This window comes from Sceloporus occidentalis, unplaced genomic scaffold (assembly GCF_023333645.1).
Source record: "Sceloporus occidentalis isolate IW3139 unplaced genomic scaffold, rSceOcc1.0.p SCAF_69, whole genome shotgun sequence".
Classification (NCBI taxonomy): Eukaryota; Metazoa; Chordata; class Lepidosauria; order Squamata; family Phrynosomatidae; genus Sceloporus; species Sceloporus occidentalis.
Window position 1 is genome coordinate 3,637,735 of NW_028317049.1, and position 27,780 is coordinate 3,665,514.

Here is a 27,780-nt window from a genome sequence, read left to right on the forward strand (position 1 = left end):
GAATTGGCTTGTATTCAAAACAGCCCGAGTTTTTAATGTTGTTTTCATAAAATGTATCCTCCCAGTAGTATGCACAGACTGCATTCAGATGCTGCGACAATCCATGGTTTTTCATAAGAGGAAGTTGTGTAGCTTGCCCTTGCATATTTCCCCTGGACTTACATACTTATGTTATCTCTCCTTCCATCCAAATCCTAAACTGTAGTTAATGGCGAAACCTGTTGAAACAAGCCAGCGACTTAATGCTATGAGGCTAGCTTATCTCAAACTACAGGTACGATTAACCATAGTTCATGACTTTAAATGGCATGGCAAGCAAGGCGCAATTAATCAACAACTTCCAAATTCATAATACAATAATAAACAATAAACTTTATTCTTACACCCCGCTTTTCTGCTGCAGCCATCAAGGCGGCTTACATGACTAGAATATATTGGAATAATACATACAGTGCGCCCGCGCCATAGGCGGGCGCGCCATAGGCGGCCTTGAGCATACGCGCTCAAGCCGTGGCGCGCGCACGGGGCACAAGGGGCGGCGCATCCCATTCAACTGAATGGGCACACGTGCACGTTGCACCCTGCGCCGCCGCGCCCCATTGTTTCCAATGGGGCTCGAGCATAGGCGGAATTCGCCTTACGCGGAGGGATCCGGAACGGATCCCCCGCATAAGGCGAGGATGCACTGTACTCTCAATAAATACATTGGCACCCCCCCCCCCCCTTTAAAACAGGATTAAATACAATACAGTTTAAAAATTCAACTTGTTAAAATGCCAGCGATTTTCTAGTAGAGGCAGTGGTTACATAAAGTAGGGAGAAATTAGATTGAACCATTCTGCAAATTCATTTTCATGGGCAGCAGTGAGGGAAGGGAGCATGTAGGTTTACAGAAAAATTAAACTCATTCCCATAAAAACCATGGCTTACTGAGGCCTGTTACAGACTGCCAAAATAAAGCTGCTTGGGGTCTCTTTGGAGGTATGCTATTTAAATGATGCATGGGTCCTAAGAGTCCGGAGGTCGCGCCAAAGCCACACTCCATTCCTAAGCACTGGAGTGCAGCTTTGGTGCAGCTTCTGGATTCTTAGGATGCTCATGCCAAAGCCACACTCCATTCCTAAGCACTCGAGTGCAGCTTTGGTGCCGCTTCCGGATTCTTAGGATGCTCGCGCCAAAGCCACACTCCATTCCTAAGCACTGGAGTGCAGCTTTGGTGCAGCTTCTGGATTCTTAGGGTGCTCGCGCCAAAGCCACACTCCATTCCTAAGCGCTGGAGTGCAGCTTTGGTGCAGCTTCTGGATTCTTAGGATGCTCGCGCCAAAGCCACACTCCATTCCTAAGCGCTGGAGTGCAGCTTTGGTGCAGCTTCTGGATTCTTAGGATGCTCGCGCCAAAGCCACACTCCATTCCTAAGCGCTGGAGTGCAGCTTTGGTGCAGCTTCTGGATTCTTAGGATGCTCGGGCCAAAGCCACACTCCATTCCTAAGCGCTGGAGTGCAGCTTTGGTGCAGCTTCTGGATTCTTAGGATGCTCGCGCCAAAGCCACACTCCATTCCAAAGCACTGGAGTGCAGCTTTGGTGCAGCTTCTGGATTCTTAGGATGCTCGCGCCAAAGCCACACTCCATTCCTAAGCGCTGGAGTGCAGCTTTGGTGCAGCTTCTGGATTCTTAGGATGCTCGGGCCAAAGCCACACTCCATTCCTAAGCGCTGGAGTGCAGCTTTGGTGCAGCTTCTGGATTCTTAGGATGCTCGCGCCAAAGCCACACTCCATTCCTAAGCGCTGGAGTGCAGCTTTGGTGCAGCTTCCGGATTCTTAGGATGCATGCATCATTTAAACAGCATATCTCCAAAGAGACCCGAAGCAGCTTTATTTTGGCAGTCTGTAACAGGCCTATCCTATGATGATCAAATATGAGCAGGGATCTAGTTTCTAGGAAGTTCTAGAAAGTGGATGAGCGCCAAAAGCCAGCTGTAAAATGGAGAGGGGGGATGTATATGGGGGTTTTCAAAATGGCCTTTGCCACCATCCCTACCGTGTGCTTTACTGACATAACTAAAAAGTTTAACTTCTATAAGGGAGGAGCAGGATTTCCATTTTAAATCTTTTTTTTAAAAAATCTTAAAACATTTAAACCTTAAAAAGTCACCTTTAACACAGCAAGAACAGAACCGAGTTGATCGGGCTGCATCAATTTCATCTTTCCACCATTTAAGAGCGACTGGAGTCCTTTCAAGGCATTCTGTAACAACTGGAAGGGGAACAAACAGCAACGATAGCTACTCTCCTCACTGATCTGGCATCCTATGGAGTCACATCTAAGCACTTAGATGGTTAGAATCAATACGCAAACATTTCCCAAACGAACAGACGTTGGAATATTTTTACCATGTAACACCCAATTCTCGTCCCAAGCTCAGCATGCAGTTTTGTCCGAACAAGTAGCCATTGGCCTGTTACAGACTGCCAAAATAAAGCTGCTTGGGGTCTCTTTGGAGGTATGCTGTTTAAATGATGCATGCATCCTAAGAATCCGGAAGCTGCACCAAAGCTGCACTCCAGCGCTTAGGAATGGAGTGTGGCTTTGACGCAACCTCCGGACTCTTAGGACCCATGCATCATTTAAATAGCATACCTCCAAAGAGACCCAAAGCAGCTGTATTTGGGCAGTCTGTAACAGGCCTTTGGCTTCTGGAAAGGTATTTCACACAAAATTGATTTTAAAATGTTCTCAGAATGGCCCACTAGTAAAATCTTGGACATTAAAGAGAAACATACAATTTAAAAAATGTTACTAATAAACAAGCTTCCGCTAGTCCTTGCCAGTTGAGCTAGTGGTCAGGCATGATGGGACTTGCAGTTTGGTCAAACCTGGAGTGTTTGTATCTACCTTCCTTAATAGGAAAAGATGCTGAAGGATGCATATGGCGAGAAAGGCCGTATTTCCCCATATGAACTTGCCAGGACCCTAAGATCTTCAGGGAAAGGCTTTCTCTTGGCTCTGCCACTATCACAGGCTTGTTTGGTGAGGACTCAAGATGAGATCTTCTCAGTGGCTGTTCCCACCCTTTGGAACTCCCTTCCGCAGGCTTTAAATAGATAAAGCCTTCCGTCAGGCTTTTAATATGTATTTGCATCCAAGGCAGCTCCTCGCTGGGGTGTTTGCTTTGGTATGTTTTTAATAGTTTTATATTTTTAATTTAGTATTTTTAAGGGTTTTACATTTTTTACTTCTTATATTAAAGTGGTGTTTTAATTGCGTTTTAAAACTGTACTGCTATATTGTTGTTTTTCAGACATCTTTGTGAGCTGCCTTGGGCCTGTTACAGACTGCCAAAATAAAGCTGCTTCGGGTCTCTTTGGAGATATGCTGTTTAAATGATGCATGCGTCCTAAGAATCCGGAAGCTGCACCAAAGCTGCACTCCGGTGCTTAGGAATGGAGTGTGGCTTTGGCGCGAGCATCCTAAGGATCCAGAAGCTGCACCAAAGCTGCACTCCAGTGCTTAGGAATGGAGTGTGGCTTTGGCGCGAGCATCCTAAGAATCCAGAAGCTGCACCAAAGCTGCACTCCAGTGCTTAGGAATGGAGTGTGGCTTTGGCGCGAGCATCCTAAGAATCCAGAAGCTGCACCAAAGCTGCACTCCAGTGCTTAGGAATGGAGTGTGGCTTTGGCGCGAGCATCCTAAGGATCCAGAAGCTGCACCAAAGCTGCACTCCAGCGCTTAGGAATGGAGTGTGGCTTTGGCGCGAGCATCCTAAGAATCCAGAAGCTGCACCAAAGCTGCTCTCCAGTGCTTAGGAATGGAGTGTGGCTTTGGCGCGACCTCCGGACTCTTAGGACCCATGCATCATTTAAATAGCATACCTCGAAAGAGACCCCAAGCAGCTTTATTTTGGCAGTCTGTAACAGGCCTAGGATTCACTTTTTATTCACCACAGATTATGGGGAAGCCACTCTTTTGATAGACATGTCTTGATGGACTGACATGGACAGGTTGCTTACCTGTAACAGTATTTCTTCGAGTGGTCATCTGCGAATACATACAAATGGGTTTCACTGCGCCTGCGCAGTGCTGCTCGGAACCTACTGGAATCACTGGGCAGAGTTTCACTCTGCAACATATTGAAACTTTTTGGCGGTAACTCCGCCCACCCGTTATAAGGCCCCTGCCTTCCCGCTCTTTTCCCCAGTTCCGCAATTTTTCCGCCAAGCAGGCGAAGGAAGAGAGCCAATGAGAGCAGGACACTGAGGGGACGGACGGGTGGGATTTGTATGTATTCGCAGATGACCACTCGAAGAAATACTGTTACAGGTAAGCAACCTGTCCTTCTTCTTCGTGGTCTCTGCGAATCATACAAATGGGTTTAGACTGACAAGCTTAGGTATGTGGCGGAGGGAGTGTCCTGAGACCAAAGCTATGGTAAACCAAAGGTATATTTATTACAAATAAACATCCTGAACCATAAAGAGTCAGTCTTTTTGTTCATGCATAGATAAAATAGCAACAACTTTGCTAAACCTGAGAAGGGAGCAGAGGTCATGCAAGACCGATCCCATAGGAGTTGTGCAAATCAACATTCAACAGTATAAACAGTGTAAACTGTATAACACAAATACATCAGTAGTGCAATCAATGCAACCCTGAAACCAACACAGCCCTCCCGAAAGCTGCGTCTCGGATGGCCCTGGTGTCCAACCTGTAATGCTTAATAAAAGTGAGAGGTTGGGACCAGACAGCAGCCTTACAGACATCCTCCAAAGGAATCCCAGACAGGAATGCTGAGGATGCCGCCACAGCTCTTGTGGAATGTGACCGAACCCTGCCAGGGAGAGGTTTGCCCAGCAGTTCATAGCAGAGGTGGATGGTACTGGCCACCCATTTGGAGAACCTCTGCGTAGACACGGGCAACCCCTTCTTCGGTTCCGAGTAGCATTGAAAGAGTCTCTCGGACCGGCTGGAGGCAGCAGTTCTGTCCAGGTAAAACGCCAGCGCCCTCCTGACATCAAGGGAGTGTAGGCGTCGCTCCTCGTCCGACGTCGGATCGGATGCTAGAGTGGGCAACACAATGTCCTGGCACATGTGGAAAGCAGACACCACCTTTGGCAAGAAGGTGATGTCCATACGGAGGACCACCTTGTCCTTGTGGAACCTCAGGAATGGTTCGTCCCTCCGTAAGGCACAGAGTTCGCCCGCACGGCGGGCAGAGGTGATGGCCACAAGGAAAGCGGTTTTCCAAGTCAACAGTCTCAAGTCCGCTGAGGCCATGGGTTCAAAGGGCTTGGATTGGAGAGCGGACAGTACCGACTCCAAGCTCCAAGCCGGTGTTGGTACCGACACAGGAGGATATAGGTTGGCACAACCCTTCAGAAAGCCCTTCACCAAGGGATCCTTAAAGAAAGACACCCTCCCCCCGAACTGATATTTTGCACAAATGGCAGAAAGGTAGCCTTTGATGGATGTGAGGGACAGCCCTCCGTTCAAAAGCGCCATCAAAAACTCTAGCACCACTGGAGTGGAAACCTGTGCAGGAGACAAGCCCTTCTGGTCAAGGAAGAGGCAAAATCTCCTCCATTTCAGGGCATAAGAACGCTGGGTGGAAGGTTTTCTGGCAGCCAGGATCACCGTCCTAACCGATTCCGGCAAGGCGGTCAGGGCCGGATCTTCCAGGCCACCAGCGGCAGGCTCTCGATGTCCGGGTGGAGAATTCGTCCGTCCTGGATCGAGAGCAGGTCCGGACGCGGGTCGAGACGGAGGAAGCATCTCCCGGAGAGGTGGAGAAGGGATGCGAACCATGGTTGTCTCGGCCACCACGGGGTGATCAGGATCGCCTGCGAGCGGTCCATTGTCATTTTGGACACCACCCTGACGATGAGAGGGAACGGAGGGAAGGCGTAGAGGAGCTCCCCCGTCCAGAGGAAAGCGAATGCGTCTCCAAGGGATCCGTCGAATCGCTTCCTGGAGCAGAACTGGGGACAGTGGCTGTTCCAGCTGGTCGCGAAGAGGTCGATCCGGGGGGTTCCCCACCGATCGAAGAGGTCGCTGACCGTCTCGGGATGGAGCCTCCACTCGTGGCACACCGATGGAGATCTGCTGAGGCGGTCTGCCAGCTCGTTGTCCTCTCCGGGAAGGTGAATCGCCTGGAGGAGGACACGTCTTTGGATGCACCAGTTCCAGATGCGGAGCGTGAGGTCGAGCAGGGTCCTGGACTTGGTACCACCTTGCTTGTTGATGTAGTACATTGCGGTGGTGTTGTCCGTCCTCAGGAGGACCACTCTTCCTGAGACAGCAAACTCGAATGCCCTCAAAGCCTTCTCCACTGCGAGCATCTCCAAAGCGTTGATGTGGAGGAGCTTGTCTTGTGCGGACCACCTGTCCTTGACGACAAGGTCGAGCAGGTGGGCGCCCCATCCCTCCAGGGATGCATCGGTTGTCAGCGTCAGCTGTGACTGAGGCTGATGGAAAGGCATCCCGGTGCAGACGTTGGAGCCGTCTAGCCACCATCTGAGGGAAGCGGCTATAGGTCTGGGTACCGTGAGCCACTTTGAAGGTGGGTCCGTCAACGGAGAGAAGACGGAGAGGAACCAGGATTGGAGAGGACGAAGACGCAGTCTTGCCCAGGGGGTGACGAATGTCGTCGATGCCATGTGGCCCAGGGCGACTTGGACGTCTCTGGCTCTTATCCTTCTGTGTGAGATGCACGGCCTGAGGGATGTAGCCAGGGCCTGAAACCGGTCCGGAGGAAGGAAGGCTAGGCAGTTGTCGGAGTCGAGGATGGCCCCGATGAACTTGACCTGTCTGGTCGGCGTGAAGTGGGACTTTTCCCTGTTGACAACCAGCCCAAGGGAGTCGAAGAGGTGCAAGGCGAATGAGACTGCCTCGTGCAGCTCTTCCTGGGATTCGGCTGCAAACAGCCAGTCGTCCAGGTAGGGAAAAACCATGAAGCCCTTCTGATGAAGGTATGCCACCACCGGCGCCATGCACTTCGTGAAGACTCGTGGGGCCGTGGCCAAGCCGAACGGGAGCACGTTGTAGTGGTACGAGTCGGAGCCGACAGCGAAGGCGAGGAATCTCCGGTGGGATTCTCGGATCCCGATGTGGAAATAGGCGTCCTTCAGGTCGACAGTCGCGAACCACAGGCCCTGGTGGAGGAGAGGCAGAATGGAGGCCATGGTTACCATTCGGAAGCGACGGTAGTTCAAAAACAAGTTCACTTGTCTCAAGTCCAGGATGGGCCTAACGCCCCCATCAGCTTTAGGTACGGTGAAGTACCTGGAGAAAAAGGCCCGAGGATGTTGGTCGGGCGGTAAAGGGGAGATTGCCCCCTTACAAAGCAAGGTGCGCACTTCGTCGAGAAGGGTGTCCGAGGGGGGAGTGGACATGAAGGCTCCAGTTGGAGGGAGCTCTTGGAACTCGAGGGCATAACCCCTACGGACGATGTTAAGAACCCACGAGTCCGATGTTATAGAGGCCCAGGCGTTAAAATAGGGCCTCAAGATGTCCATAAAGAAGAGGGGTGAAGGGGAGACGAAGCGCGCTGCGTCCTTTCAGGCTCTCTTCTTCCCCTGGTCGGTATCCTGCCGGCGGGACTTGCGGTACCGAGGCGGGAAGGTGCGACGGCCAGAGGAGGAGGAAGACTGCGAAGGGAAGCGCTGTCTCTGAGAGCCTTGGTGCTGGGGCTGTCGGTCCCGGGAGAAGATCCCTTGTGACTGACCTTGCGGCTGCCACGGGCGCTGTCGCTTCCGGAACGGAGAAGCTGGTGCTGAAGACATGCCGTGCTTCTTCACCGCCGCCTTCATCCTGAACTTGCGGTTCAGGCGGTCGTCGGTCTCGGCGTGGAAGAGGCCGGTCCCGTCGAGCGGCATGTCCTCAATGGCCGCTCTAACCGTCGGGTTGAGGTCGGAGGCCCTGAGCCACGCGTGGCGCCGAAGAGCCATGGCAGCTGACATGGACCTCCCGGAGCAGTCCGCCATGTTCCTGGAAGTGGTGATTAGCCAGCTTCCGATGGAGTGCGCCTCGTCTCTGATCTCCACCAGCTGCCTCTGGATGTCATCTGGGACGTCCGGAACCATGGGAGAGATCCGTTCCATGAGGGTTTGAATGTAGGCCCCCATGCAGGCGGTGTAGTTGGCGGCCTTGACCCCAAGAGCCGAAGCCGAATAAGCCTTTTTTGCCAGTCCATCGATCTTCTTTGCCTCTTTGTCGACAGGGGAAGTAGCCTGCTTCGGAACGAAGCTGTGCTGGGCCCCCTCCACAATGGCCGAGTTTGGTCTGGGGTGTTCTGCCAACCAGGAGCAACTCGCCGGGGCGACCCTATAGAGGGATTGGACCTTGCGGGAGGGTGCCGATAGGGCGGCCGGAGCATCCCAGGACCTTTTTACGATGGTCTGGAGAGAGGGGAGGAGAGGAAGGCATGGCGGAGTGGGGACCCGTCCATGCACCCTACGCTCGACCGGGTCCTCTGCGTCGTCCTCCGCAGCTGCGAGCTCGATGTCGAGGGCCCGTGACATCCTGACCACGTGCTCTGTGAAGGCCCTGACGTCGTCCGACGGCGAAGACGGCCCTGGGTTGTGCATCCTCTGAGGGGAGGCCGAACCCGAGAGGACATCCTCGTCCGAGGGTGCCTCCGAAGGTGGCAGCGGTTCGTCCTCAGAATCCAGGTCGGAGGAGAGGGGGTCCGTCACCCTGACCTGGGATCTCGGGCGGACGAAGTCCACTGATGATCGGGAGCGTCTGCGGGTTGAGGACGGCGACCTCTCACGAGTACGGAGTGGAGACGGCGACCTCTCGCGTCTACGGGGCGGCGATGATGACCTCTCGTAGACCGACACGGTGGGAACCGATCTGGCCGGGTCGGCTCGGTCTACGGGGTGGGGGTTCAGTCTGGTGAACTCCCTCAGGGCTCTGTCCTCCGGCACCGACATGTAGTAGCGGCGCGACTGCACGTCGTAGAAGAGGTCCGGGATCCCCTGTATGTGGGCCGAGTGACCTTCATCATCGGTCGCCGGATGGGAAGGAGACCGATGATCAGGAGAGCGAGGGGCGTCATCCGTCCCGTGGATGAAGTCCAAGGCCGGGGGAGGCAGGGATGTAACTGGGGTCCCCTGGTCTACCGGCGTCGGCTCCTGGTATGGAGCTGGCAAGGCGGAGGCGCGGGCCTGTCTGGAGTGGGAGCGCTCCTTGTCCTTTGCCCTCAGCGGGTCGGTGGTGGGCCGGTCCTTGGAGGGCTTGGCCTTCTTAGGGGCCGGATCACGGTCAGCCTTGTCATGGTGCCTCTTCTTCCCAGGCTTGGGAGTCTCCTCCAATGGGAAGAAAGGGTTGTCCGGGAGGTCCAGGAGGACAGCAGTCGGTGTCGATGACGAAGGCCTCGGGGACCTTGTTCCTTGCACCGGTTCGGTATGGTCGCTAGGCATCGCATGCCGTGATCCCTTGGATGCCTTGGAGGACAAAGGCGAGGCGAGATGGACCTCCGGTTTGGGAGCCTCCTTGGAACGGGGGCACTCCGATCCCTCCTTTGGCTTGGAGGCCCGTTCGGTACCCTCAGTCCCCGATGGCTTATGGGGGCGCTTGGAGGGTTTGTCGGTGGCACTGGGCGGTTTGGAGCCACGGGCCACATCGGAGGTGGTGGAAGGAGTCCCGGCCGGGACGCACACCACGCTGGGGACGGCGGCTCTCCCCGATCCCACGCTGGAGACACTTGCCCGAGAAGATGAAGCGGGGGGTGGCAGAGGCGGGACAGAAGAAGACCGCGGACCCCTTTCTTGCAATTTCCCCAGGGCAATCGCCGAAGTAAGCCGGGACTCACGGTTTTTCCGGGCCTGGGAAGAGAGGGATCTGCAGAGTGCGCAGGCCTTGGGATCGTGGCTTGGACCAAGGCAAAGCAAGCAGGTGGAGTGCGGGTCCTGAACGGGCATCTTGCCCTTGCAAATGTCGCACTTCTTGAAAGCCGCAGGCATTTCAAAGTCGCCAAGTCGATGGGAGATCCGAAAACGAAGTCAACAGTCCGAAGGTCCGAAGTTACCAGGGGCAGGAGACAAAGAATGGTCAAAACGAAAGTGATTCCAAGCAAGCAAAGCAAGCGAAGGTTCCTCTGAAGCAGCTAGCGCGGCGGAAAAAAGGAACTGGGGAAAAGAGCGGGAAGGCAGGGGCCTTATAACGGGTGGGCGGAGTTACCGCCAAAAAGTTTCAATATGTTGCAGAGTGAAACTCTGCCCAGTGATTCCAGTAGGTTCCGAGCAGCACTGCGCAGGCGCAGTGAAACCCATTTGTATGATTCGCAGAGACCACGAAGAAGAAACTCCGCTCACGAAAGGGCCGCTCGTATGCCTACCATACATAAGGTGATGTCGTCAACTCCAGATGCTTTTGAAGACTGTAGCACACCGAGAAAAGCCTGAAAACAGAGCTCTCTGTAAGGCTCCTCCAGGTATGGTTGTCCAGGTATGCTAAAAAAGAAAGAAGCAAGGTTAAGTCAAAGGAGGAGACAAGAAAAGTTAGTTCCAGGGAAATGGTTACGCCCATATCTCCACCTGGAAAGCAAATGGTTAATGTGTGTGGTGCACAGTAGCATCAACTGCTTCTTCAAATCAGAAACACAACAAGAGCAAAAGGTGACAGAACCCAAAAATAAGGAGGGCATTTATTAAGAAAGAGAAAAACTGTGACAGTCATTATTTCTTTAAGTCCTGTGCTACTGAGTTTTCTTTCAAGAGTTACTCGAATGCTTTACAGCAGTTCTAGAAGACATATAGACTAAAGACCAACATGATCGACAAGTGTACCATGTATACTGCGAAAGGGTTCGATAAACTGATGGAACACTAATTAGGGTGGCAATGGCCCCATACAGACTGCCAAAACAAAGCTTCTTCGGTCACTTTGGAGGTATGGTGTTTAAATCATGCATGTGTCCTATGAGTCCGAAACCTGCGCTCCAGTCCTTAGGACTGGATCATGGCTTTGGCGTGGCTTCTGGACTCTTAGGATGCATGCATGATTTAAACACCATAACTCCAAAGTGACTGAAGCAGCTTTATTTTGGCCTGTCTGTATGGGGCCAATATAACACTCTAGTATCAGAAGACTTGTTGCAGAACACGCATGGGAGAAAGCAACTGTTGAACCATCCTCTACAGGTGCCACACCAAGAAAAAACTGTAGAACAGTACCTCCAAGCCCCATCCCAGCAAGGCCACCTACAAGGGCACCATGGTTGATGGTACTGAATGCTGCCAACAGATCCAATAGAACCAACAGGGAACACTTCTCCTGTTCAGTTCTTGGCATAGGTGATCCACCAAGGTGACCAAAGCTGTCTCTGTCCCATAAACAGGCCTGGAACAAGAATAAAAGGGATCTAGATATATCACCTCATCCAGGAACCTCTGGAGATGAAGCGCTTTAATAAGCTAGGAAGGGCAAGGGTGGTATAGATGTGGTGGCCTCTGACTCTCCAAGGATCCTGTCCACAGACATAATTATATGTGCGGGGCGGATTGTACGGAGAGAGGCGGTCCTTTAAGTACTCTGGGCCCAAGCCATTTAGGGCTTTATAGGTTATAACCAACACCTTGTATTGCGCCCGGAAGCGGATAGGCAGCCAATGTAGGTCTTTTAAGACCGGTGTTACATGACTGGTCCTAGGTATGTTAGTGACCAGTCTTGCTGCCATATTCTGCACTAATTGCGGCTTCCGGGTATGGTACAAGGGTTGCCCCATGTAGAGCGCATTGCAGAAATCCAACCGAGAGGTTACCAGAGCATGTACCACTGTTTCTAGGTCCCCCCCCGGCTCAGGTAGGCGTATCAGCCGAAGCTGATAACAGGTGCTCCTGACTGTCGCATCCACCTGAGATGTCAGGACTGCAGCCATGGTCTGTAGGCTTAACATGTGTTTTCACAGCTCAGAACAACCACAATATCATGAAATTGACTTTAAGGTCTACTCTTGGAACAAAAAATAAGATACTAGACAAAGAAACGGTAGAAAAATGAAAGGGTCACTCAAATCATACCTGAGGCAGAGGTTTGCCAGGCAGTGCACTGAGGCCCTTCTGAGTTCAGTGTCAGTTTGAGCTGGGCTGCTCAGTTGTATCAGAAGTCCATCTTTCCCTAGCAAGGCTGGGAGATACTAAAACAAAACCAAAAAAGCCAGTTACCACACACTTGCTAGATCTGTAGCAAGTAAAAAGGAGAAAAATTGTATTAATGAACTATTACAAAGCCATGAGGGAAGGATCATTGCCTGAAATATAGTAGGCTATGAGGGAGGGTCCAGCCGCTTCACTTTCTGCTACTAATTTTAGAAAGCTAGACAGGAGGAAGCATTTTGACTACTACAGTCAAAACTTGTGGATTTCATTACAGACGCACCACAACTAATTCTCCCAAATTTTAGCACTAGCTGGGAGTTACTTAGGATTAGTCGCCATAGTATAGTGTGTGGTTCTCTTATTTATATGACCAACAATCCTCAGAGCTCAGTAAGAACTGAACTGATAGGTTTCAGCACACATTCTGATCTCCATCCTACTTATCATGCGATATGTGATAGAAAGAATACGCCCATAAAGCATTTTCGGAAATGGAAGTGAATATAGTGGAGGACTCCACACATTTTTTCCCAGGTTAGTTCAGAACGCTGCACTGATACTAATGTTAGCCACCATGGAGCATCCTAGCTGTCTTCAGTTTGATTCACACTTCTTGTTGAATGGGGTAATTTGTGTGGCAGCTCAGACACAACAGTTCTTCTTCGTGGTCTCTGCGAATACATACAAATGGGTTTCACTGCGCCTGCGCAGTGCTGCTCGGAACCTACTGGAATCACTGGGCAGAGTTTTACTCTGCAACATATTGAAACTTTTTGGCGGTAACTCCGCCCACCCGTTATAAGGCCCCTGCCTTCCCGCTCTTTTCCCCAGTTCCTTTTTTCCGCCGCGCTAGCTGCTTCAGAGGAACCTTCGCTTGCTTTGCTTGCTTGGAATCACTTTCGTTTTGACCATTCTTTGTCTCCTGCCCCTGGTAACTTCGGACCTTCGGACTGTTGACTTCGTTTTCGGATCTCCCATCGACTTGGCGACTTTGAAATGCCTGCGGCTTTCAAGAAGTGCGACATTTGCAAGGGCAAGATGCCCGTTCAGGACCCGCACTCCACCTGCTTGCTTTGCCTTGGTCCAAGCCACGATCCCAAGGCCTGCGCACTCTGCAGATCCCTCTCTTCCCAGGCCCGGAAAAACCGTGAGTCCCGGCTTACTTCGGCGATTGCCCTGGGGAAATTGCAAGAAAGGGGTCCGCGGTCTTCTTCTGTCCCGCCTCTGCCACCCCCCGCTTCATCTTCTCGGGCAAGTGTCTCCAGCGTGGGATCGGGGAGAGCCGCCGTCCCCAGCGTGGTGTGCGTCCCGGCCGGGACTCCTTCCACCACCTCCGATGTGGCCCGTGGCTCCAAACCGCCCAGTGCCACCGACAAACCCTCCAAGCGCCCCCATAAGCCATCGGGGACTGAGGGTACCGAACGGGCCTCCAAGCCAAAGGAGGGATCGGAGTGCCCCCGTTCCAAGGAGGCTCCCAAACCGGAGGTCCATCTCGCCTCGCCTTTGTCCTCCAAGGCATCCAAGGGATCACGGCATGCGATGCCTAGCGACCATACCGAACCGGTGCAAGGAACAAGGTCCCCGAGGCCTTCGTCATCGACACCGACTGCTGTCCTCCTGGACCTCCCGGACAACCCTTTCTTCCCATCGGAGGAGACTCCCAAGCCTGGGAAGAAGAGGCACCATGACAAGGCTGACCGTGATCCGGCCCCTAAGAAGGCCAAGCCCTCCAAGGACCGGCCCACCACCGACCCGCTGAGGGCAAAGGACAAGGAGCGCTCCCACTCCAGACAGGCCCGCGCCTCCGCCTTGCCAGCTCCATACCAGGAGCCGACGCCGGTAGACCAGGGGACCCCAGTTACATCCCTGCCTCCCCCGGCCTTGGACTTCATCCACGGGACGGATGACGCCCCTCGCTCTCCTGATCATCGGTCTCCTTCCCATCCGGCGACCGATGATGAAGGTCACTCGGCCCACATACAGGGGATCCCGGACCTCTTCTACGACGTGCAGTCGCGCCGCTACTACATGTCGGTGCCGGAGGACAGAGCCCTGAGGGAGTTCACCAGACTGAACCCCCACCCCGTAGACCGAGCCGACCCGGCCAGATCGGTTCCCACCGTGTCGGTCTACGAGAGGTCATCATCGCCGCCCCGTAGACGCGAGAGGTCGCCGTCTCCACTCCGTACTCGTGAGAGGTCGCCGTCCTCAACCCGCAGACGCTCCCGATCATCAGTGGACTTCGTCCGCCCGAGATCCCAGGTCAGGGTGACGGACCCCCTCTCCTCCGACCTGGATTCTGAGGACGAACCGCTACCACCTTCGGAGGCACCCTCGGACGAGGATGTCCTCTCGGGTTCGGCCTCCCCTCAGAGGATGCACAACCCAGGGCCGTCTTCGCCGTCGGACGACGTCAGGGCCTTCACAGAGCACGTGGTCAGGATGTCACGGGCCCTCGACATCGAGCTCGCAGCTGCGGAGGACGACGCAGAGGACCCGGTCGAGCGTAGGGTGCATGGACGGGTCCCCACTCCGCCATGCCTTCCTCTCCTCCCCTCTCTCCAGACCATCGTAAAAAGGTCCTGGGATGCTCCGGCCGCCCTATCGGCACCCTCCCGCAAGGTCCAATCCCTCTATAGGGTCGCCCCGGCGAGTTGCTCCTGGTTGGCAGAACACCCCAGACCAAACTCGGCCATTGTGGAGGGGGCCCAGCACAGCTTCGTTCCGAAGCAGGCTACTTCCCCTGTCGACAAAGAGGCAAAGAAGATCGATGGACTGGCAAAAAAGGCTTATTCGGCTTCGGCTCTTGGGGTCAAGGCCGCCAACTACACCGCCTGCATGGGGGCCTACATTCAAACCCTCATGGAACGGATCTCTCCCATGGTTCCGGACGTCCCAGATGACATCCAGAGGCAGCTGGTGGAGATCAGAGACGAGGCGCACTCCATCGGAAGCTGGCTAATCACCACTTCCAGGAACATGGCGGACTGCTCCGGGAGGTCCATGTCAGCTGCCATGGCTCTTCGGCGCCACGCGTGGCTCAGGGCCTCCGACCTCAACCCGACGGTTAGAGCGGCCATTGAGGACATGCCGCTCGACGGGACCGGCCTCTTCCACGCCGAGACCGACGACCGCCTGAACCGCAAGTTCAGGATGAAGGCGGCGGCGAAGAAGCACGGCATGTCTTCAGCACCAGCTTCTCCGTTCCGGAAGCGACAGCGCCCGTGGCAGCCGCAAGGTCAGTCACAAGGGATCTTCTCCCGGGACCGACAGCCCCAGCACCAAGGCTCTCAGAGACAGCGCTTCCCTTCGCAGTCTTCCTCCTCCTCTGGCCGTCGCACCTTCCCGCCTCGGTACCGCAAGTCCCGCCGGCAGGATACCGACCAGGGGAAGAAGAGAGCCTGAAAGGACGCAGCGCGCTTCGTCTCCCCTTCACCCCTCTTCTTTATGGACATCTTGAGGCCCTATTTTAACGCCTGGGCCTCTATAACATCGGACTCGTGGGTTCTTAACATCGTCCGTAGGGGTTATGCCCTCGAGTTCCAAGAGCTCCCTCCAACTGGAGCCTTCATGTCCACTCCCCCCTCGGACACCCTTCTCGACGAAGTGCGCACCTTGCTTTGTAAGGGGGCAATCTCCCCTTTACCGCCCGACCAACATCCTCGGGCCTTTTTCTCCAGGTACTTCACCGTACCTAAAGCTGATGGGGGCGTTAGGCCCATCCTGGACTTGAGACAAGTGAACTTGTTTTTGAACTACCGTCGCTTCCGAATTGTAACCATGGCCTCCATTCTGCCTCTCCTCCACCAGGGCCTGTGGTTCGCGACTGTCGACCTGAAGGACGCCTATTTCCACATCGGGATCCGAGAATCCCACCGGAGATTCCTCGCCTTCGCTGTCGGCTCCGACTCGTACCACTACAACGTGCTCCCGTTCGGCTTGGCCACGGCCCCACGAGTCTTCACGAAGTGCATGGCGCCGGTGGTGGCATACCTTCATCAGAAGGGCTTCATGGTTTTTCCCTACCTGGACGACTGGCTGTTTGCAGCCGAATCCCAGGAAGAGCTGCACGAGGCAGTCTCATTCGCCTTGCACCTCTTCGACTCCCTTGGGCTGGTTGTCAACAGGGAAAAGTCCCACTTCACGCCGACCAGACAGGTCAAGTTCATCGGGGCCATCCTCGACTCCGACAACTGCCTAGCCTTCCTTCCTCCGGACCGGTTTCAGGCCCTGGCTACATCCCTCAGGCCGTGCATCTCACACAGAAGGATAAGAGCCAGAGACGTCCAAGTCGCCCTGGGCCACATGGCATCGACGACATTCGTCACCCCCTGGGCAAGACTGCGTCTTCGTCCTCTCCAATCCTGGTTCCTCTCCGTCTTCTCTCCGTTGACGGACCCACCTTCAAAGTGGCTCACGGTACCCAGACCTATAGCCGCTTCCCTCAGATGGTGGCTAGACGGCTCCAACGTCTGCACCGGGATGCCTTTCCATCAGCCTCAGTCACAGCTGACGCTGACAACCGATGCATCCCTGGAGGGATGGGGCGCCCACCTGCTCGACCTTGTCGTCAAGGACAGGTGGTCCGCACAAGACAAGCTCCTCCACATCAACGCTTTGGAGATGCTCGCAGTGGAGAAGGCTTTGAGGGCATTCGAGTTTGCTGTCTCAGGAAGAGTGGTCCTCCTGAGGACGGACAACACCACCGTAATGTACTACATCAACAAGCAAGGTGGTACCAAGTCCAGGACCCTGCTCGACCTCACGCTCCGCATCTGGAACTGGTGCATCCAAAGACGTGTCCTCCTCCAGGCGATTCACCTTCCCGGAGAGGACAACGAGCTGGCAGACCGCCTCAGCAGATCTCCATCGGTGTGCCACGAGTGGAGGCTCCATCCCGAGACGGTCAGCGACCTCTTCGATCGGTGGGGAACCCCCCGGATCGACCTCTTCGCGACCAGCTGGAACAGCCACTGTCCCCAGTTCTGCTCCAGGAAGCGATTCGACGGATCCCTTGGAGACGCATTCGCTTTCCTCTGGACGGGGGAGCTCCTCTACGCCTTCCCTCCGTTCCCTCTCATCGTCAGGGTGGTGTCCAAAATGACAATGGACCGCTCGCAGGCGATCCTGATCACCCCGTGGTGGCCGAGACAACCATGGTTCGCATCCCTTCTCCACCTCTCCGGGAGATGCTTCCTCCGTCTCGACCCGCGTCCGGACCTGCTCTCGATCCAGGACGGACGAATTCTCCACCCGGACATCGAGAGCCTGCCGCTGGTGGCCTGGAAGATCCGGCCCTGACCGCCTTGCCGGAATCGGTTAGGACGGTGATCCTGGCTGCCAGAAAACCTTCCACCCAGCGTTCTTATGCCCTGAAATGGAGGAGATTTTGCCTCTTCCTTGACCAGAAGGGCTTGTCTCCTGCACAGGTTTCCACTCCAGTGGTGCTAGAGTTTTTGATGGCGCTTTTGAACGGAGGGCTGTCCCTCACATCCATCAAAGGCTACCTTTCTGCCATTTGTGCAAAATATCAGTTCGGGGGGAGGGTGTCTTTCTTTAAGGATCCCTTGGTGAAGGGCTTTCTGAAGGGTTGTGCCAACCTATATCCTCCTGTGTCGGTACCAACACCGGCTTGGAGCTTGGAGTCGGTACTGTCCGCTCTCCAATCCAAGCCCTTTGAACCCATGGCCTCAGCGGACTTGAGACTGTTGACTTGGAAAACCGCTTTCCTTGTGGCCATCACCTCTGCCCGCCGTGCGGGCGAACTCTGTGCCTTACGGAGGGACGAACCATTCCTGAGGTTCCACAAGGACAAGGTGGTCCTCCGTATGGACATCACCTTCTTGCCAAAGGTGGTGTCTGCTTTCCACATGTGCCAGGACATTGTGTTGCCCACTCTAGCATCCGATCCGACGTCGGACGAGGAGCGACGCCTACACTCCCTTGATGTCAGGAGGGCGCTGGCGTTTTACCTGGACAGAACTGCTGCCTCCAGCCGGTCCGAGAGACTCTTTCAATGCTACTCGGAACCGAAGAAGGGGTTGCCCGTGTCTACGCAGAGGTTCTCCAAATGGGTGGCCAGTACCATCCACCTCTGCTATGAACTGCTGGGCAAACCTCTCCCTGGCAGGGTTCGGTCACATTCCACAAGAGCTGTGGCGGCATCCTCAGCATTCCTGTCTGGGATTCCTTTGGAGGATGTCTGTAAGGCTGCTGTCTGGTCCCAACCTCTCACTTTTATTAAGCATTACAGGTTGGACACCAGGGCCATCCGAGACGCAGCTTTCGGGAGGGCTGTGTTGGTTTCAGGGTTGCATTGATTGCACTACTGATGTATTTGTGTTATACAGTTTACACTGTTTATACTGTTGAATGTTGATTTGCACAACTCCTATGGGATCGGTCTTGCATGACCTCTGCTCCCTTCTCAGGTTTAGCAAAGTTGTTGCTATTTTATCTATGCATGAACAAAAAGACTGACTCTTTATGGTTCAGGATGTTTATTTGTAATAAATATACCTTTGGTTTACCATAGCTTTGGTCTCAGGACACTCCCTCCGCCACATACCTAAGCTTGTCAGTCTAAACCCATTTGTATGATTCGCAGAGACCACGAAGAAGAAGGACAGGTTGCTTACCTGTAACAGTATTTCTTCGAGTGGTCATCTGCGAATACATACAAATCCCACCCGTCCGTCCCCTCAGTGTCCTGCTCTCATTGGCTCTCTTCCTTCGCCTGCTTGGCGGAAAAATTGCGGAACTGGGGAAAAGAGCGGGAAGGCAGGGGCCTTATAACGGGTGGGCGGAGTTACCGCCAAAAAGTTTCAATATGTTGCAGAGTAAAACTCTGCCCAGTGATTCCAGTAGGTTCCGAGCAGCACTGCGCAGGCGCAGTGAAACCCATTTGTATGTATTCGCAGATGACCACTCGAAGAAATACTGTTACAGGTAAGCAACCTGTCCATCCGCTCCATCAGTGCGCTGAAGGAATAGAGTGTTTGCATTATAGTCCTGTCACTCAAATGGCAGCTGTTACTAACATGAAGCAAGCACTTTGTCTAACTGTTATCTCCACTCTGCTACCCATCTCTGTGCTTGCAGTGCCAACTCAAAACACGGCATGAGCCAATGCAGAGCACTTTCTGCCCACAATGTAGACCTCCAAGTACCTCTCCAACAAGGCAGAAAGAATTAACCTCTAGCAAGACATTCTCAAACAGGTTCCCACCTACCTTTTGACACCTGGGTCCATTGTTGTAGACAGAAGCCGCCAAGGCCTGCAATATTTCAACATGTGTCCAAGAGCTGCACTGCTTTAATGCAGAGATAAAATATGGCAGGAGGTACTTCAGACTTTCTTCATCGACTATAACCTGAAATTGAAGAAAGAAAATAGGATTTTGAGGGGAATGAAATCAGTCGGATATTATGCCACTAGTGAGGGTAGCCCAGTAAGCAAATACTGATACCACTTCATTCATCACTTTCCTACACGGTTAGATGTGTAAACACGTATCACTGTAATGTCAGTGTTTACTTGACCACAAGCAAAAGGATGTAGGAGTTGATGAATGGATTAGGTACCTGATCCAATTACTTATTAGAGGGGGAAAGAGTTCAATATGGTTACAACGTATATGTGGCTTCCACAATAATACATACAGAGTTTTTTTCTTGCAATATACTAAAGACAGCCATGACAAAAAGGGTCAAGATTCCATTAAGAAGGTAGAAATGCAAGCTGTCTTAGCTGGTTTGTCTGGTTGGGGGACACTTACTGCAACCAATTCTCCACTGCCAGAGAGAATGTAGGAAGACGAAAAGCTACCAAATTACAGATTAGATTACTAGTCCATTTAGCGTAACATTGGCCTGTTACAGACTGCCAAAATAAAGCTGCTTGGGGTCTCTTTGGAGGTATGCTGTTTAAATGATGCATGCATCCGAAGAATCCGGAAGCTGCACCAAAGCTGCACTCCAGTGCTTAGGAATGGAGTGTGGCTTTGGCGCGAGCATCCTAAGAATCCGGAAGCTGCACCAAAGCTGCCCTCCAGTGCTTAGGAATGGAGTGTGGCTTTGGCGTGAGCATCCTAAGAATCCGGAAGCTGCACCAAAGCTGCACTCCAGCGCTTAGGAATGGAGTGTGGCTTTGGCGCGAGCATCCTAAGAATCCAGAAGCTGCACCAAAGCTGCACTCCAGCGCTTAGGAATGGAGTGTGGCTTTGGCGTGAGCATCCTAAGAATCCGGAAGCTGCACCAAAGCTGCACTCCAGCGCTTAGGAATGGAGTGTGGCTTTGGCGCGAGCATCCTAAGAATCCAGAAGCTGCACCAAAAGCTGCACTCCAGCGCTTAGGAATGGAGTGTGGCTTTGGCGTGAGCATCCTAAGAATCCGGAAGCTGCACCAAAGCTGCACTCCAGCGCTTAGGAATGGAGTGTGGCTTTGGCGCGAGCATCCTAAGAATCCAGAAGCTGCACCAAAGCTGCACTCCAGCGCTTAGGAATGGAGTGTGGCTTTGGCGCGAGCATCCTAAGAATCCGGAAGCTGCACCAAAGCTGCACTCCAGCGCTTAGGAATGGAGTGTGGCTTTGGCGCGAGCATCCTAAGAATCCAGAAGCTGCACCAAAGCTGCACTCCAGTGCTTAGGAATGGAGTGTGGCTTTGGCGCGACTCTTAGGACCCATGCATCATTTAAATAGCATACCTCCAAAGAGACCCAAAGCAGCTTTATTTTGGCAGTCTGTAACAGGCCATTGTGTATTGTAACTGGTAGTATCTAAGACAGAGGTCTATCAGTAACCTCATCCTTGGCTAGTGATCATGCAAGCGGGAGGATTTTGGGAGGCTTGGTTCAAAATATGTAACTTTGCCAAACTCTGCCTTTGCGGTACAATAGTCAGAACACTGCAAGACATATCCTAGCAGCAACCACACAGACTGGTGTTCACAGAAAGAAATGAAGTAAACATGTGGGAGCCTAATAATAGTAATATATATAAAGTAGCCCCTCCGTTTTCATGGGGGGATCCGTTCTAGATCCCCTTGCAAAAATGGAAAAGCACCAGTATTCAAGACCCATTGGTTTGAATGGCGGCGCGTGTCCCATTTTGTCCCCCTCCGTTTGCTGCCTGCAAACAAAATAACCTCATTCTCTTACCTGAAATCTGTTAAGCATCTGATGAATCAGCTGGCAGACTTTGTTGACCAGATGCTCTTGATTAAGCGGAACTAGTTTGCAAGCTTGGACAAGAAGCTGACAAACATCCTACCAAGAAAACGAGAGAGGAAAAGGCAAAGATTTCTTTACTGTCACTTGGCATCAAAGTAACATCTACTCAATGGCAACCCTATAAAGAAGAGACCTCCAAGAGCTGCAACCATCGACTGCTCTGCTCCTGTCTTGCAAACTCAGGGCCATGGCTTCCTTTGCTCCAACACACACTGCACAACTAATCCAGTTTGAGACTACTGAAGTGTTAGAAGAATCCTGGGAATTGTAGTTTGTTGTGGCGACGGAGCTCTCTGACACAGGAGGCTAAATGTCTCACAAAACTACGGTTCCCATAATTTCCTAGCATTGAGCCAGGACAGTTAAAGTGGTCTTGAACTGGATTGTTTCCTGCAATGTGTTCTGGACCTTTCTTAGATGTGTTAACTATCCCTTAATAGCCTAGCAGCAACTAAAATAAAGGCTAATTTAATGAAAAATATATAACCTTTACTGTATGGTTATATGGACTAAAAGTCAGCTTGCCCAGGATCGCTGCAGCTCCCTTAGGCTTAAATCCTAGTGTTAATCCCAACTAGAGTTGTCCCAATGAAAAATGGCGACGTGTTAAATAATCCCTGTGTAAATTCTATCAGTTCACTGGGTATACTGTAAATGTAGACTACTAACAGGATCCAAACGTTACTTGCTTCCTGCACCTTTTGCCCTTATGGGTTCTTGCATATTCTAGTCCTCTCCCTTTCTTATTCTCTTCCACCTTTATGTTTCTCATACACAACCCAGAGAACACAGCAGTTCAGTAAGGCACCAGCGTGGCATCATGGTTTGAGTGTTGGACTATCTGGAGACCAGGGTTCGAAACCTGATTTGTCCAGGAAACCCACTGGGTGAATTTGGGCAAGTCATAGAATCATAGAGTTGGAAGAGACCGTAAGGGCCATCCAGTCCAACCCCCTTCTGCCATGCAGCAACTCTCCATCAAAGCAACCTTGACAGATGGCCATTCAGCCTCTGTTTAAAGACCTCCAAAGAAGGAGACTCCACTGCACTCTGAGGAAGGAGTTTGTTCCACTGTTGAACAGCCCTTACTGTTGGAAGTTCCTCCGAATGTTGAGGTGGAATCTCTTTTCCTGCACTTTGCATCCATTGTTCAGGGTCCTAGTCTCTGGAGCAGCAGAAAACAACCTTGCTCCCTCCTCAATATGACATCCCTTCAAATATTTAAACAGGGCTATCCTATCACCTCTCAACCTTCTCTGCTCCAGGCTAAGCATCCCCAGCTCCCTAAGGCATTCCACATGGACATGGTTTCCAGACCCTTCACCATTTTGGTCTCCCTCCTTTGGACACGTGGCTCCAGTTTCTCCACATCCTTTTTAAATTGTGGTACCCAGTATTCAAGGTGGGCTCTGTCTGAACAAGGCAGAATAGAGTGGCACTATTACTTCCCTTGATCTAGACACTATACTTCTATTGATGCAGCCTAAAATAGCATTGGCCTTTTTAGCTGCCGTATCACACTGTTCGCTCATGTTCAACTTGTGGTCTACTTGGACTCCTAGATCCCTTTCACACGTAGTTTCATTCAGCCAGGTGTCCCCCATCCTATATCTGTGCATTTCATTTTTCTGCCCTAAGTGCAGTGCCTTACATTTCTCTGTGTTGGATTTCATTTTGTTAGCTTTGGCCCAGCTTTCTAGTCTATTCAGATCATTTTGAATGTTGATCCCGTGCTCTGGAGTATTAGCTATTCCTCCTAATTTGGTGTCATCTGCACATTTGATGCCCCCAATTCTGTCATCCAAGTCACTGATAAAGATGTTGAATAGCAGTGGGCCCAGGACAGAACTGGGAGACACTTGCCCATAGGGAAGCCTTGGGGAATATTTGCCCATAGGGAACCATTGGGGAGTGCTTGCCCATAGGGAAGCCTTGGGGAGTGCTTGCCCATAGGGAAGCCTTGGGGAGTGCTTGCCCACAGTGAAGCCTTGGGGAGTGCTTGCCCATAGGGAACCATTGGGGAATGCCTGCCCATAGGGAACCATTGGGGAACGCTTGCCCATAGGGAAGCCTTGGGGAACGCTTGCCAATAGGGAAGCCTTGGGGAATGCTTGCCCATAGGGAACCATTGGGGAATACTTGCCCATAGGGAAGCCTTGGGGAATGCTTGCCCATAGGGAAGCCTTGGGGAATGCTTGCCCAAAGGGAAGCCTTGGGGAGTGCTTGCCCATAGGGAAGCCTTGGGGAGTGCTTGCTCATAGGGAACCATTGGGGAATACTTGCCCATAGGGAAGCCTTGGGGAGTGCTTGCCCATAGGGAACCATTGGGGAATGCTTGCCCATAGGGAACCATTGGGGAATGCTTGCCCATAGGGAACCATTGGGGAATACTTGCCCATAGGGAACCATTGGGGAGTGCTTGCCCATAGGGAAGCCTTGGGGAGTGCTTGCCCATAGGGAAGCCTTGGGGAGTGCTTGCCCATAGGGAACCATTGGGGAGTGCTTGCCCATAGGGAACCATTGGGGAATGCTTGCCCATAGGGAACCATTGGGGAATGCTTGCCCATAGGGAAGCATTGGGGAGTGCTTGCCCATAGGGAACCATTGGGGAATACTTGCCCATAGGGAACCATTGGGGAATGCTTGCCCATAGGGAACCATTGGGGAGTGCTTGCCCATAGGGAACCATTGGGGAATGCTTGCCCATACGGAACCATTGGGGAATGCTTGCCCATAGGGAACCATTGGGGAATGCTTGCCCATAGGGAACCATTGGGGAATACTTGCCCATAGGGAACCATTGGGGAGTGCTTGCCCATAGGGAAGCCTTGGGGAGTGCTTGCCCATAGGGAAGCCCTGGGGAGTGCTTGCCCATAGGGAAGCCTTAGGGAGTGCTTGCCCATAGGGAAGCCTTGGGGAATGCTTGCCCATAGGGAACCATTGGGGAATACTTGCCCATAGGGAAGCCTTGGGGAGTGCTTGCCCATAGGGAACCATTGGGGAGGGCTTGCCCATAGGGAACCATTGGGGAGTGCTTGCCCATAGGGAAGCCTTGGGGAGTGCTTGCCCATAGGGAACCATTGGGGAGTGCTTGCCCATAGGGAAGCCTTGGGGAGTGCTTGCCCATAGGGAAGCCTTGGGGAGTGCTTGCCCATAGGGAAGCCTTGGGGAGTGCTTGCACATAGGGAAGCCTTGGGGAGTGCTTGCCCATAGGGAACCATTGGGGAATGCTTGCCCATAGGGAACCATTGGGGAACGCTTGCCCATAGGGAAGCCTTGGGGAATGCTTGCCAATAGGGAAGCCTTGGGGAATGCTTGCCCATAGGGAAGCCTTGGGGAATGCTTGCCCATAGGGAACCATTGGGGAATACTTGCCCATAGGGAAGCCTTGGGGAATGCTTGCCCATAGGGAAGCCTTGGGGAATGCTTGCCCATAGGGAAGCCTTGGGGAGTGCTTGCCCATAGGGAAGCCTTGGGGAGTGCTTGCCCATAGGGAAGCCTTGGGGAGTGCTTGCCAATAGGGAAGCCTTGGGGAATGCTTGCCCATAGGGAACCATTGGGGAATGCTTGCCCATAGGGAACCATTGGGGAGTGCTTGCCCATAGGGAAGCCTTGGGGAGTGCTTGCCCATAGGGAAGCCTTGGGGAGTGCTTGCCCATAGGGAACCATTGGGGAGTGCTTGCCCATAGGGAAACCTTGGGGAATGCTTGCCCATAGGGAACCATTGGTGAATGCTTGCCCATAGGGAACCATTGGGGAATACTTGCCCATAGGGAAGCCTTGGGGAGTGCTTGCCCATAGGGAAGCCTTGGGGAGTGCTTGCCCATAGGGAAGCCCTGGGGAGTGCTTGCCCATAGGGAAGCCTTGGGGAATGCTTGCCCATAGGGAACCATTGGGGAATACTTGCCCATAGGGAACCATTGGGGAGTGCTTGCCCATAGGGAAGCCTTGGGGAATGCTTGCCCATAGGGAACCATTGGGGAATACTTGCCCATAGGGAACCATTGGGGAGTGCTTGCCCATAGGGAAGCCTTGGGGAATGCTTGCCCATGGGGAACCATAGGGGAATACTTGCCCATAGGGAACAATTGGGGAGTGCTTGCCCATAGGGAAGCCTTGGGGAGTGCTTGCCCATAGGGAAGCCTTGGGGAGTGCTTGCCCATAGGGAAGCCCTGGGGAGTGCTTGCCCATAGGGAAGCCTTGGGGAGTGCTTGCCCATAGGGAAGCCTTGGGGAATGCTTGCCCATAGAGAACCATTGGGGAATGCTTGCCCATAGGGAAGCCTTGGGGAGTGCTTGCCCATAGGGAACCACTGGGGAATGCTTGCCCATAGGGAACCATTGGGGAATGCTTGCCCATAGGGAACCATTGGGGAGTGCTTGCCCATAGGGAACCATTGGGGAGTGCTTGCCCATAGGGAACCATTGGGGAGTGCTTGCCCATAGGGAAGCCTTGGGGAGTGCTTGCCCATAGGGAACCACTGGGGAGGGCTTGCCCATAGGGAACCATTGGGGAGTGCTTGCCCATAGGGAACCATTGGGGAGTGCTTGCCCATAGGGAAGCCTTGGGGAGTGCTTGCCCATAGGGTAGCCTTGGGGAGTGCTTGCCCATAGGGAAGCCTTGGGGAGTGCTTGCCCATAGGGAAGCCTTGGGGAGTGCTTGCCCATAGGGAAGCCTTGGGGAGTGCTTGCCCATAGGGAACCATTGGGGAACGCTTGCCAATAGGGAAGCCTTGGGGAACGCTTGCCCATAGGGAAGCCTTGGGGAATGCTTGCCCATAGGGAACCATTGGGGAATACTTGCCCATAGGGAAGCCTTGGGGAATGCTTGCCCATAGGGAAGCCTTGGGGAATGCTTGCCCATAGGGAAGCCTTGGGGAGTGCTTGCCCATAGGGAAGCCTTGGGGAGTGCTTGCTCATAGGGAACCATTGGGGAATATTTGCCCATAGGGAACCATTGGGGAGTGCTTGCCCATAGGGAACCATTGGGGAATGCTTGCCCATAGGGAACCATTGGGGAATGCTTGCCCATAGGGAACCATTGGGGAATACTTGCCCATAGGGAACCATTGGGGAGTGCTTGCCCATAGGGAAGCCTTGGGGAGTGCTTGCCCATAGGGAAGCCTTGGGGAGTGCTTGCCCATAGGGAAGCCTTGGGGAGTGCTTGCCCATAGGGAACCATTGGGGAGTGCTTGCCCATAGGGAACCATTGGGGAATGCTTGCCCATAGGGAACCATTGGGGAATGCTTGCCCATAGGGAACCATTGGGGAATACTTGCCCATAGGGAACCATTGGGGAGTGCTTGCCCATAGGGAAGCCTTGGGGAATGCTTGCCCATAGGGAATCATTGGGGAATGCTTGCCCATAGGGAAGCCTTGGGGAGTGCTTGCCCATAGGAAACCACTGGGGAATGCTTGCCCATAGGGAACCATTGGGGAATGCTTGCCCATAGGGAACCATTGGGGAAAACTTCCCCATAGGGAACCATTGGTTAGTGCTTGCCCATAGGGAAGCCTTGGGGAGTGCTTGCCCATAGGGAAGCCCTGGGGAGTGCTTGCCCATAGGGAAGCCTTGGGGAGTGCTTGCCCATAGGTAAGCCTTGGGGAATGCTTGCCCATAGGGAACCATTGGGGAATGCTTGCCCATAGGGAACCATTGGAGAGTGCTTGCCCATAGGGAAGCCTTGGGGAGTGCTTGCCCATAGGGAAGCCTTGGGGAATGCTTGCCCATAGGGAACCATTGGGGAGTGCTTGCCCATAGGGAACCATTGGGGAGTGCTGGCCAATAGGGAACCATTGGGGAGTGCTTGCCCATAGGGAAGCCTTGGGGAGTGCTTGCCCATAGGGAACCACTGGGGAGGGCTTGCCCATAGGGAACCATTGGGGAGTGCTTGCCCATAGGGAAGCCTTGGGGAGTGCTTGCCCATAGGGAACCATTGGGGAGTGCTTGCCCATAGGGAAGCCTTGGGGAGTGCTTGCCCATAGGGAAGCCTTGGGGAGTGCTTGCCCATAGGGAAGCCTTGGGGAGTGCTTGCCCATAGGGAAGCCTTGGGGAGTGCTTGCCCATAGGGAAGCCTTGGGGAGTGCTTGCCCATAGGGAACCATTGGGGAATGCTTGCCCATAGGGAACCATTGGGGAACGCTTGCCCATAGGGAAGCCTTGGGGAACGCTTGTCAATAGGGAAGCCTTGGGGAACGCTTGCCCATAGGGAAGCCTTGGGGAATGCTTGCCCATAGGGAACCATTGGGGAATACTTGCCCATAGGGAAGCCTTGGGGAATGCTTGCCCATAGGGAAGCCTTGGGGAGTGCTTGCCCATAGGGAAGCCTTGGGGAGTGCTTGCCCATAGGGAAGCCTTGGGGAGTGCTTGCCCATAGGGAACCATTGGGGAGTGCTTGCCCATAGGGAACCATTGGGGAATGCTTGCCCATAGGGAACCATTGGGGAATGCTTGCC

General features: G+C 53.3%; 1 protein-coding gene across 1 annotated transcript in view; it reads right to left on the reverse strand.

The window, feature by feature from the left end:
• HEATR6 (HEAT repeat containing 6) overlaps positions 1–27,780 on the reverse strand; it is a 63,000-nt gene that overhangs the window by 19,475 nt on the left and 15,745 nt on the right. Inside the window, exons 2-6 of the mRNA XM_089494097.1 lie at positions 21,253–21,360; positions 19,328–19,468; positions 12,018–12,133; positions 10,334–10,448; positions 2,152–2,253 (exon numbers count right to left, since the gene is read on the reverse strand). Coding sequence (XP_089350223.1) covers positions 2,152–2,253; positions 10,334–10,448; positions 12,018–12,133; positions 19,328–19,468; positions 21,253–21,360 — 582 coding nt within the window. The remainder of the gene's footprint in view (positions 1–2,151; positions 2,254–10,333; positions 10,449–12,017; positions 12,134–19,327; positions 19,469–21,252; positions 21,361–27,780) is intronic.